Source organism: Lygodium microphyllum, chromosome 8 (assembly GCF_053477565.2).
Source record: "Lygodium microphyllum isolate KBCC chromosome 8, Lygodium_microphyllum_v1.1.10, whole genome shotgun sequence".
NCBI classification, from domain to species: Eukaryota; Viridiplantae; Streptophyta; class Polypodiopsida; order Schizaeales; family Lygodiaceae; genus Lygodium; species Lygodium microphyllum.
Genome location: NC_141142.1, coordinates 164,237,260 through 164,250,299, shown reverse-complemented (window position 1 = coordinate 164,250,299; position 13,040 = coordinate 164,237,260). Strand labels below are relative to the sequence as shown.

At 42.0% G+C, this 13,040-nt stretch overlaps 1 protein-coding gene across 1 annotated transcript; it reads left to right on the top strand.

Moving 5' to 3' along the window:
• The first annotated feature begins 334 nt into the window (after nt 1–334).
• Nucleotides 335–6,104, top strand: HDS (4-hydroxy-3-methylbut-2-enyl diphosphate synthase). Its single transcript, XM_087683836.1, has 19 exons — nt 335–768; nt 900–1,057; nt 1,570–1,676; nt 1,762–1,862; nt 1,952–2,028; nt 2,468–2,587; nt 2,709–2,939; nt 3,024–3,140; nt 3,287–3,361; nt 3,449–3,526; nt 3,689–3,748; nt 3,836–3,898; nt 4,117–4,261; nt 4,360–4,498; nt 4,804–4,881; nt 5,001–5,160; nt 5,248–5,346; nt 5,431–5,535; nt 5,621–6,104. Exons 1-19 carry the CDS (start codon nt 519–521, stop codon nt 5,720–5,722), a joined length of 2,265 nt encoding a protein of 754 aa, XP_087539962.1. The 5' UTR covers nt 335–518; the 3' UTR covers nt 5,723–6,104.
• The last annotated feature ends 6,936 nt before the right edge of the window (nt 6,105–13,040 follow it).

The following is a 13,040-nucleotide window of genomic DNA, read 5'->3' as shown; positions in this document are numbered from 1 at the left end:
TACTAATTAGATGGGAGATTGCCCATGTGGGCGTTTTGGGTGTATGGGTATCTTATTTCAGGAAGAACTGAAATGATTTTAACAAGAATCAGTATCTCAACTATTGAGAAGAGCATATGCCCTTACGGACAATGCTAGAAAGAACGAAAAAGCCCTACCAAGTGGGACGCGCCAGTTTGGTTACTTATGCTTATGTGAAGTTTGAACGCTAGTAAAGATGTAGGGGGGGTGGGGTGTGTATTGTGATATATGTAATGTAATGGAGCAAAACAACACGCGATAGATGCCTTTGTGAAATGTCAGCATAAAACGTAGCCCACATAATGCCAAGCCCCCCCCCACACAACACACACCTTCCACCCCTCCCCCCCGCAAGCCTCCGGCCCTCTCTCTTTCATACTCATCATACGCTCTCTCATTCACACTCTGTCTTCATACTCGTAGTAACGCTAAACAAAAAACACTGTCCACCCATCCGTTCTGGATTGCCATAGCTGGCTCTGATCTCGCGAGCTGCCATGGCTACCTCACTGGCTCATTCATTCAGCGGCCTCAAGCGGGCAGATGATCTGCCGGCACAATTGCAGAGGCAACCTCAATCATCTTCATCGTCGTCATCATCATCATCATCTTCTTTTTCTACTAAGAGAACATTTCTCACGAGCAGGAAACAGAAACCTCGAACAGCAGCGGGAGCTGTGAGAAGCCAGGGCACTGACGTCGCCGAGTTGCAGCAGCCGGCCTCCTCTACCGGCAGCCGTCTTCTCGGTTCGTCTCTCTCTCTCTCTCTCTCTCTCCCAACCCCAAATGAAGCACGGGCATGGCATGGGATGCATGCGCGGAATTGCCTTCAATTTCCATGTTTGCTCAATCCCCGGGTGTGCTGTTCTCCTCTGCAGTTCCTAGGCAGAAGTACTGTGAAGCTCCCAACAAGACTGTGCGGCGCAAGACACGAACCGTGCTGGTCGGTGATGTTGCCATCGGAAGTGACCATCCCATTCGTGTGCAGACCATGACCACTACTGACACCACCAATGTTCAGGCTACAGTTGATCAGGTTCATAATCAAACGGATCATCTGTCTCTCTGTGTGTGTACGTGTGCTCACGCCCATGCCATGCACGTTTGTTTCCCAATGCTTCTGTTGCTATGTTCGCTATATCTGTAACATCACCTCCTGTAAATTATCATAATGGGGATATTGGCAAGCGAGTGTGTGTGTGAGAACTGTATTGTGTTTGTTATGGCAAGTCGATAAAGAAACATGAATCATCCCACACATTATACAGTGAACACAAACAGTGCTGATCATACAGGGGGTTTTTACATGAGAAAAAAGAGAACATTTCAGATTATTACCGATGTTCTATCCAAATTGAGCAGGGCATTCATATCCAGCAGAAAGTGTTTAAGCTTTACCTTTTCTATGTTTTAGCGAACCCAGTGTAAGCAAGTATGATGAAGTTGTCATATTGATTTGTGCATATTGATGATAAATAAATGATTATGCACTTGTTGCATCTGTGGTCTGCTGCCTTCAATCTATTCACATCTCCGGAATGGATGCAGGTCATGAGAATTGCTGATAAGGGTGCTGATCTTGTGAGGATCACCGTTCAAGGAAAACGAGAGGCTGATGCTTGTTTTGATATCAAAGATACTCTTGTGCAGAAAGGGTAATGGCTGTCAACATTTTTACATTATTTGGGTACTATACCATGAGTTTACACCTCATGGTTACATGATGCTTTCATTTTACAGGTACAACATTCCTTTGGTTGCTGATATACATTTTGCTCCTTCTGTTGCGTTGAGGGTGGCAGAATGTTTTGATAAGATTCGGATCAACCCAGGCAATTTTGGTAAGATGCTGCTTTTCTGTTTGACTGTCGAAGATTGTCAATTAGCTCTCATCTCCGGCGAACGTCATCGTTTAGAAATTGTTTTACAGCTGATCGCCGGGCAAAGTTTGAGACACTGGAACTTACAGAGGACGATTATGAAAGAGAACTTGAGCATATTGAGAAGGTTTGTTGAATGTTGACATAGGTTGTTTTTCGAAAGGCTACAAGAAGTTGAGTCATGATTTCATGTACATATACTTCAAAAAGGCTCACAAGAACTTGAGTCTTGAGTCATTTTTAAATGTAATTTAAATCATGGGACAAAATTCCTCTGTAAACTTGTATAGAAGGCCCCTACTTGTTGATAAGCTTTTGTGTTCCTTGGGATTCTAATTAACATACCAGGAAGTTTGATGAGTTCTAGAATTATGCTAGTGTAGTGTGCCCTGGGAGCTGATAGTTAGGAGGTATCTCTAAGTTTGTGGAGCTTTAAGGAAGTGACCAGTTGATCTTGAATGATGTCAAACGGGATCAACTATTTACCTTGATGTTCTTGAATCTTAAAATGATCATTGATGCAAGTTCTCAATGAAGAAATGATTGTTGCCCTTTCTTTTTATCAGGTATTTACACCATTGGTAGAAAAATGTAAGAAATATGGTCGTGCTATGCGCATTGGGACAAATCATGGCAGTCTTTCTGACCGAATCATGAGCTACTATGGTGATTCTCCTAGAGGAATGGTGTGTTTTTGTGCCCATGTCATTAAGTTTGTGCTGTCATAGCTCTGCTATTTCCTTCCTAGTTCATCAGTATTTCTTATTGTGCAACTTATTCAGTTTCACTTTTGCAATTGTGAGGCAGGTGGAATCGGCTTTTGAGTTTGCCAGGATCTGCCAGAAGCTCGATTTCCATAACTTTGTATTTTCGATGAAAGCTAGCAATCCAGTAGTTATGGTGCAGGCTTACAGGTTACTTGTTGCGGAAATGTATGTCCTGGGGTGGGATTATCCTCTACATTTGGGGGTTACTGAAGCAGGGGAAGGGGAAGATGGCAGGATGAAATCTGCAATTGGGATTGGTGCACTGTTACGGGTAAGAGTTTACATCTAGGATTTCTGTACCTTAGGATTTAACACCAAGCCTAATAACTGAGAAGGGTCTGTTATGCACCTTCAGGATGGCCTTGGTGATACCATTCGTGTCTCTCTTACAGAAGAGCCAGAGTATGAGATAGATCCTTGTACAAGACTTGCGAACCTTGGCATGAATGCAAGCAGGCTTCAGAAGGGTGTGGTAAGTTACATTGCCTGGTAGATGGACCTACTGCAGAAGAGAGACTGTTGAACAATTTTCATTTCAAATTATTCAATATCTGTGCCTTCCCCTCCTTTAAAGGTTTTACAATCCTAAAGCTAGTTGGCATTTGTTATTATTTGTAGGAATTGTTTGAAGAAAAGCATAGACACTACTTTGACTTCCAGCGGCGAACGGGAGAACTTCCTTCACAGCGGGAGGTATGAGGTTTTATGTACCAGAGCTGAGGTGGAGTCTGTATGGTTTGTAGGCTCTTTCGTAGTTTCTCCCTTTGTTTTTTCCTGTAGGGCGAGGAGGTTGATTACAGAGGAGTACTTCATCGAGATGGCTCTGTACTCATGTCAGTCTCTCTTGAACAGCTCAAGGTAAGGGGCTGTGCCTGGTGCCTTTTCAAGTCCCTTGAATCTGGTTAAATCTATTAAGAAATTTCTTTTATTGTGATCAGAGACTCTTTTTTGATTAAGTACATGTATAGGGTGCTGCTTTCTAGTTCACATAAAGTCTCACTATTACTGGCTTGTCAACAGAATCCTCAGTTGCTGTACAAGTCTTTAGCCACAAAGATGATAGTTGGTATGCCCTTTAAGGTAGGTTCTTGGTAGGCTCTCTACTAGTGAATTATCAGGCGAATAAGTCATTATGAAGTTCTCAACCTTTACATGTTTTCTCCACAGGATCTTGCAACTGTTGACACTATACTGCTGAGACAGCTTCCTTCAGTGGATGACAAAGAAGCTGTAAGTCTGTGTGCGTGGCCTGGGGGTGGGGGCAGGGGGCTTGTATGTGCACTCTCGTGCAGTAATTTACTTTCTTTTTAATTCAGAAATAGATAGGACACTTACAACCCCCTGTTTCCTGCTTTTCCTCTTGAGTCTTTATTTGGCTTATAAACTAAGAATGTTCACATAAGTATCTTTTACTTGGCTTTGATCTCTTTATAAATGCTATCGTGTAGAGACTGGCGCTCAAACGGCTGGTAGACATAAGCATGGGAATTTTAACTCCACTGTCACAACAACTCTTGAAGCCTCTTCCAAATGCTATGGTTCTTCTCACTCTAGAAGAGTTATTATCTGGGGCGCACAAACTTTTGCCAGCAGGTGATGCAAATAAGAAAGCTAGGGTTTAATGCGGTGTTTTTTCTAGCTGTTATAATTATTTTCTTCTTAGTATTCTGATCACCAAATTTGTCATACAGGGACTCGTTTTGCTGTCACACTCAGAGGAGATGAGCCATTGCAAGACTTGGAAGCCCTCAAGGGCGCAGATTTGACTATGCTGCTTGTTAATTTACCAATAGATGATGAGAAAGTTAGTCGAGTGCATGCCTCTCGCAGGTAACTACAACCCCACCCCTCCTCTCTCTCTCTCTCTCTATGCATAAATACATACACATATATACATATGTGTGCATGTGCATATGAGAGAGAGAGATGCATATATACTTACGAAAAAAAAAAAAAGAGATGCATATATACAGATGTATGCACACACACACACACACACACACACACACACACACGGAAGTATGGAAGCATATATATGTTGCTCTTTTGCTTTTTTGTATGGAAGTATATATATGTTGTTCTTTTGTTGCAACTTACCAGTGAAGACCATGACAGACTGTTGTTTTCTGACCCAGGTTGTTTGAGTTTCTACAAGAAAACAAAATTAACTTTCCTGTGATTCATCATTTGCAATATCCTGCAGGTGTTGACAGGTAAAGTTAGTTGGAAGGATTCGATTGTAGGTTCTGTCCTTTGATGCTTTATCATCAGCGCATCAAAATCTTAAGAGTGTTCAAAGATTTAACATGATAATATTGGTTTGGTTTTGTAGGGATGATTTGGTTATCAGTGCTGGCAGTGAAGCTGGTGCATTGCTTGTAGATGGGCTGGGTGACGGAGTATTCCTGGAAGCTCCTGATCATGATTTTGATTTTCTCAGGACAACAGCATTTGGTATGTTGCAGGGTTGCCGAATGCGCAACACAAAAACTGTAAGTTTCTCCTTCTGGTAAAAGTTACATTTCCATATACTAGTGTTTTTTTTCTGTCAAAGTGTTTAATTTTCTTGTGCTCTTCAGGAATATGTTTCATGTCCCTCATGTGGGCGAACCCTTTTTGATCTACAAGAAATAAGTGCTCAAATTAGAGAAAAGACATCACATTTGCCAGGTGTTTCGGTAAGTTGTTGCACTAAAAGTCTTTGCGTTGGAAAACTTTGACAGCTTAATTCAGGCTTATCTCGTTTTGTCTACCTTTCACAGATTGCGATAATGGGCTGCATAGTGAATGGACCTGGAGAAATGGCAGATGCGGACTTTGGCTATGTCGGCGGTGCACCGGGAAAAATTGATTTGTATGTGGGAAAGGTAGGGTTTATATGTTTTATAGATTGCTGTGTAATTATCCAGAGAACAGCAAGAACATGGTGGTTAAAATTTGAACTTGGTGCAGACGGTGGTGAAAAGAGGAATTGCAATGGAAAAGGCTACAGATGCTTTAATTCAATTAATTAAGGACCATGGCAGATGGGTTGATCCTCCCGTAGAAGAGTGAGATATGAGACACGATTGTGCATATATTACCTTGAAGTACCTGCCAGTTCAAGGCAACAGTGTTCTAAGCTCAAGACAGCCTTAAAGCTATGTGGACACACATTGTGTCATTCAAGAAATTGGTTCTGTTTATCTGAAATGTAATGGGGCAACAGAATGAAGGGAAGATTATGTTGCCTTTTATAAACTATTTGCCAATTAAACTCCTTTTTCTACCTGGATTCTGAAACCTATCCAGGATGAGCTATTAGATGCAGACGCATTTCCAGCCTCTTCAATAGAAGAAACATTGTAATAAGTGCTGTGTATAGTAGGCCCCACCATTAATGTAAGCCTCTTCTATGCAATTATTGATTTTATAAAAGCTTTTGATATTCTGAAGATGTTCTAGGACCCGAGTCCTCTTCTTTGACGTGTCATGGTAAGAACATTCTTTGCAATGGGAATCTGCAGATAGAACATGATTGATCCCTGTGGGCTCAGTCAACCGAAACTACCAGTCTATACAACCAGAAGGATTGGCAAGTATCATTGAAATTGTTCATTGAGTTGCTGGCCGTAAGTTATGAGAGGAGCATCTTATCTGGAAAACCTACAAGGTGATGGGACTCTCTCAGTGCCAATTGTGTGGTGTGGGTCTGAAGCTACTCACAAAACCAAGTGAGAGTCCTGTGGTTTCAGCTAGTCTTGTCCTTTGAGAAGTGCTCCCGTGGATGGAGATTCTGTTCCCACTCCAGTTCAGCCTCCTTAAAGGAAATCTGTTTATATTGTTGGTCTAGTGGATTCTTAGGTGGATGGTTTTGTAAACATATTTTTGGGTTGAGTTATTAGATTGAACACCTTTTGTGCATGCCACTATCCTTTTATTCAGTATCCTGAGAGAGAGAGAGAGAGAGTTGTTGGGATATGACCAAACGGGTGTAGCTTGGTTAAGCTGAATGCATGGTGACCAGATGGTCTTGAGTTCAACTCTACAACTAGCTTACCACTAGGGTAGTCACTTGATTACGCAAAAAAAAAGAAAGTTGTTGGGATAGGTGGTCTAAAATGCTCAGCTATAGTACATTGCTGGCTATATACCCGAGGAAAAGCAATGTGCGTTGTGGTTAGCACAGTTGTTAAAATTGCCAAGTAACACAAGGTCGAGCCAAATATAAAACTGGAAGTATCATGAACTCCTACATTATCATTAAGTCACAATGAGGCTAGGTGTTGCAAGGTTGTTATAATGTAGTCCATGAATTTGAGAAAATCTTTGTTTTGAAAATCATTGAAGTGGCCACCTTTTACATATGTATGCGCTAATGTGGAAAGAGAGCCTTGATCAAAAGGTACACTCTCTTGAATACGAGATATTCATCAAAGTGACTCGAATGTGTAGGTGTGTACATGGGTGTGCGAGTTAAATAAAACCTTTGAAACGTCTCTTGAGGCATATTTCCAATTTCTAAGCTTTCTCGAGAAGACAAAACGTCACTTTAGCCAGGAATCTCAATCCCACTCTTTTGATAAGAGCAGATAGTATTACTTAATATAATCGAACATTTACATAATCTTGAGGCAAAAAGGATTGACGTAAAACTCCCTCGTCTACAACTTCTTAGGAAGTAGCTTGTAGGTAACCTTGAATACATGATTAGATTCACGTAAGAAAGGGCCAGAATCTCCAAACTAAGAGGATCTAAACATCAAGTCACTTGAGCGTTGGGGGATTTTCTAAATTAGGACTCCGTTTCTATTCGTTTATAGGTGCTTGCATACAAGCGCTCCAGCTATATTGTAGAGCTTAAGGGTCTCCTTATCTAAAATCGGCTGTTGTCATCTCAACTGCTGTGCTGAAGTTGCATGGATGGAACCACTCCTTGAACCTAGCCCTCAGTGCTTTCACATCTCTGCATTGCTAAAACAAATGGGTGAGAGTTTTCTTCTTGCAGTGACTCATCACACATAGGTTGGATATATTTTCCAACCTGGCTACTCTATCTTTGGTTGAGAGCCGTCTTCCCGTTATCTTCCAAAGGAGAAGATTGAGCTGCTTGTTGGGAGTAGCTGCCCATCTTTCCAAAATCTCAAATATTTTGTAATGATCACCCAGGACCGTAGAGTGTCCATACCCATGCTGAACTTAAACATCATCCTTCTCTCCTTCGAACTATGGGGTTTGAGGCCAAGGCCCCCATCTCCCTTAGTTTTGTTGATCACTTCCCAGGCTATGGCAGGCCACTTGGACTTTCCTCCATAGCTCCGTATGAAGTCCTTCAATACCTTTTCTCCCTTCGGCCATTGGCTTTTTGGCAAGGGGGATGACAGCTGCCACAAAGGTGATATTGTCAACGACTACTCCTAAAATTGAGGGGCGTTAACTAAATTTTAAAATCTTCCCTTCCAATTTTTCCAAGATGGGGCAGCAAAAGCTCCTAACCATTGGCTGGCCCACCTCACTCACTCACTCACTCACTTTCTTTTACTTGCTCGCTCTCTTTACGACCACTTTTCCAAGAGTTCATGAGGCCCCTAGAGGTGGACGAAGAGCATAAGGAGGTTGTCGACCTCAAGCTCTACCTCAGCATCTCACAAAACATATCACACACATGCTGTTGAAAACTCTGTGCAGCCCTTGAAAAATGCCAAATTTTGCAAGAAGTTAGTCCATGGGTGAAGATCCCCTCCCAAGAATCTTGCAAACTAGAAGATAAGGCTACTTGAGGGAGGAGAATGCTGCTCGAAGGGATCTCTCATCGTAGTACGACGTAGATGAGATTGGGAGATATTGAACCCAAGGCGATGATAAGAACGAAGAAGAGCCCACTACTTGGAGTCCCCATCATAGTGGAGCCTTTCTAATGCGCTGGGAGAAATTGGAACTCTTCGATCCGGGTTTCAGATTGAGCGCACGCCCACGAAAACAGAAACACGGGGCGTGATATAATTGATATTGCGTCGAGAGTGCATCTCTGTTAGTATGCGATCGCTGTTCGGAGCTATCTACACACACATCTGGCCTTGAAATGTCGGAAAACAGCTGATTTCTGTTAACAAGAATACGAGCACCACAAGATTTGAAACCCCTTGCCACCACACGAAGCATCTTCCGTGACCTTTGTTCACACATGCCACAATCAAGAGAAGACGCGATAAGGTAATCATACAAGGGTCCGTTTGGCATTGTCTGCATTATTGACTATAACCGAGAAGATTGAGTGGTGGGTCTGAGAGAAGATCGAGTGGAGTCCAGAAAGCGATGGCAACGAAGGTTGTGCAACAGAAAATCAAAGCAACAAGGGAGGAACGGGCGGGCAATTTGGAAGGTAAGGAGGAGGATTGCGGGGCAGGATAAGGCTGGCGCCCGTATAGGAAAAGGGGTGTTGGCTTTAAAGAGGCCGCCACGTAGCGGTTTGCATGTGGGAAGGAAGCGCCACCTCGCGGTTAGGTCACTGCGGTAAACACTAAGGCCCGTTACACACTTGATAGGGACCGCCCGGTTTAAGGTGAATTGGCTAATCGGAAGGGCCAAAATGAAAAAATGGGCGCCCCCCGATGTGCGGTCGCAGCAGTCGCGGGGGTATTAAATGCCCCCCCTCCCTGTTTCAGCATTCCACAGGGCAGGGGAGCTCCCCTGTCCGATCTCATCCGTGGGTGAGGTGGGCTCCTCCGTCGCTTGCCTATTGGTCCAGCAAGAAGCCCATTGCACCTGGAGCCGTTGCTAATCGCTGCTTGCTGATCCGTTGCTGATCGTCGTTGTTTGCTAATCGCTGCTGTATAAAAACGTGAACAGAGATGCATGCATGCACAGAGGACTTCCTGCAGCGGCGATCAAGGTATGCTCCTCTCTCTCTCTCTCTTTTTCCCGCACATGCATCATGCATAAATGGTCTCTCTCTCTCTCTCTCTCCTCCACAAGAGATCAATGCATCATACATCATCGCTAGAATGTAACCTGCAAATAGAACTCATCAATTTCTTTGCTATTGTCCACATTCTCAACAGCAACCAGGCCACGAGTGCTCTAGATGATCATGTGTTTGTTGGTCTTATTTCTTTTCTTTTATTGGTCCTTCCCACATGAGAACTCTCAGATGTCCATGTGAGTACTAGAAAACAACCCACATCAGAGCTCTATGCTGCCCAATACCTCTCTAGCAACATCATCTATCTTTTCTCATGTATCATTTTTTTCATTGCTCAGCATGTCCTTCATTGCTCATTATGTCTGTAACCTATGAACTCTGAATTTCTGGTTTAATTAAACATGCATCATGATAATCGTGCCATAATTGTATTTCTGGAATGATGCATCATGTTCTGTATTTCTGAAATGATGATAATCTGAATTTTTGGAATGATTAAACATGTATTGCTTGTGCCATAATTGTCAAATATGCATCATGCATGAATGGTTTCTCTCTCTCTCTCTCTCTCTCTCCTGCACGAGAGCAATGCATCATGCATCAATCAACATCAATGGAATGTAACCTGCAAATCTGAACGAATTTCTGCAACTTGTAAACTTTTAAACATAATGCATCATTAAAAGGAGCATGATTTTCTGAATGTCTGTAACTTGTAAACTCTGAATTTCTAGTTTAATAAAACCTACACCATGATGTATCATCATAATCGTGCCATAATTGTATTTCTGGAATGCTGCATCATGTTTTGTAATTCTGGAATGATGATAATTTGAACTTCTGGAATGATTAAACCTTAATTGCTTGTGCCATAATCATGAAATATGCATCATGCATAAATGGTCTCTCTCTCTCTCTCTCTCTCTCTCTCTCTCTCTCTCTCTCTCTCTCTCTCTCTCTCCAAATACCAAATACCAGCTACCCTCCCCACCATCGAGCCCCCACCAGCCCAACCGGCCTCCCGACCCCGGGGGACCACCTTAGAAATAGCCACAGTGAGAGGCAAAGCCCGGCGCCCATGCCCCGTCGGCCCCCGTCCCCGCAGAAGACACATGTCGAAGATACAAGGGATACTACGCTGCCATCGGAGGGCCCTGCCCCGCTGCTTTAGTCTCTCCATGTTAGACCGACCCATGCGGGACATCCTAGGATGAACACTCCAGGAGCAGTTCCACACTGCACTGAACACCATATTGGGGAATATGGGAATTTCCCATAAGTTTGGGACACATGGTCAAATCTTTGGATTTGTCATAACTTGAACACTATAACTCCAAATCAAGCACTCTATAGCTCAATAGATTCCATTTTCCAAGTTCCTTCCAATGATAGGTCACATCATATAGTTTTGAGAAATTTATGGGCATGTTATCCATGTGCCACCTTTTTAGTATTCAAAAAATGGGAATTGGGAGATTCCTATTTGAAAGGTTTTCATGAGAATGTTGTTAGCCCATTAAACCATGAATGATTATTTGGTGCACGAAGCTCACAAGACAACTTATTATCACTTACAGTTAAATTTGTTGGTACACACTGGCAATCACAATAACATATTTTTGTAGGATTATGCATTGGTTCCTGTTTTGAATTTAAAGTAGGAAAAAATTTCAAGAGGTCTCTTTTGGTGGGGCCTATGACAACATTGGCTCTTGTTTTGAATTTAAACTAGGTGAAAATTGACATTTCAAAACATTAGCCATTATGTAAGTTCTCTAAATTGAGGTCAAGCAATATAGATAATCTTATCTTTTATACATAAAATATGTTTTAGAAGGCATTGAACAACATGGCATACATGTCAAGCAAAGAGGTGCTATTGTGTCCCTTTGGAATCAAAATCTCAATCGTTAAGTGTGTGCACATGCATGCATTAAAGATTGCTGTAGACTCTACTAGTGATATTAGAAATCTAAAGTAGGCAAAAATTGACGTTTCAAAACATTAGCCATTATGTAAGTGCTCTAAATTGAGGTAAAGAAATATAGATAATCTTATCTTTTATACATAAAAGATGTTTTAGAAGGCATTGAACAACATGGCATACATGTCAAGCAAAGAGGTGCAACCTTGGCAGAAACTATGTGTTAAGGAAAATAGCACCCACGACAAACCTTTTCGAATGATGACTCTAAGCGACAATAGATGAAACCTTAGGCATGTGTTCATAAGCTTGTGCTAACAACATTCTTAAGAATATGTGTCTCGTAAAGTTATGCAAGAATATTAGATAGGTGGCATCATGGTATAGCCAAGCTCATATTACATATTTGCAAAGTAAATTATGTTTTTGTAAAAACCTAAGTACATTCTAGTTGCTTGATAAGTTTTGACATATTGTAGTTAGTTTTCATTAAAGCTATTTTAACTTTATAGTTCATAGTTATGGATAGAATAAAGTTATTAAACAATAAATATGTTTGTCCATTTACATATTATAAATTACGGATAATTTTCATGCATAAGGTGGAGCTTGATCGATTCTCAAGAGAGCACTCCCATGGAGGAGTTTCATCAGTTCCTGTCTCAAATGAGCCACGATGCAATATGCAATAATGACTTTATGTACTTTTCGAGCCAAAGTTTGAGTGTTCCAAGCCACATTCCAAGCCATAGTGTGGTTGGCAGTATTCCTATAAATGTGTTTCTAAACCGCCCTCCTTTGATCAATCCTCGTCCTCCTCAACTCGCACCATTCCAACGACCAAGACATTCAGGTGTAGAGGGACCCATAATAATACACAATAATGTAATTCATCGTCCAATTGCACATAGTCCTCAACATGGCCCCTCCGCACCACCACAACAAGAACCACAAGCAATAAGTTCCTTTGATGCAATCCAGGACACATGTGAAGAGGTTGACCTGGTTCAGACTCAAGAACCAATGGTGCCATCTTTCGAGAATGCCAACAAGCAACGTCCACGGTGAACCTCATCTGAGTCTGATGTGCCAAAACTTCCTAAACCAAAGAGGGTGTGGAAAGGAAAGAATCAAGATGACGAACCTGAGACACAATATCATTCAACAACCACAAAAAAACCGTTTGCACAGTGGAAGGATGTATGGACAGTACAACTCATTCACATCCGAGGATCCATGAGTACGAAGTTCTCAAAGCCACTGAAGCAAGGAGTGGATATATGGTGCAAGGTAGCCATGCAGCTAGCATCACTGTTTCTAGAGTTCGACAAAGATGGTGAGGCATGCAAAAAACGTTGGGGACGCGTTTATGAGTCATATAGAAAGGATAAGACCCACAATGCCATATCAAGCAATGATTACAGGATCATTTTTCAATGGTATGATCTTGTGGATGAATATATATGGAATCGTGCGAATGTTGTCATAGCAATGCACATACCTCATTTGTTGGTGGGTTGTCTTCTCCAGAAGACAACACTACATCA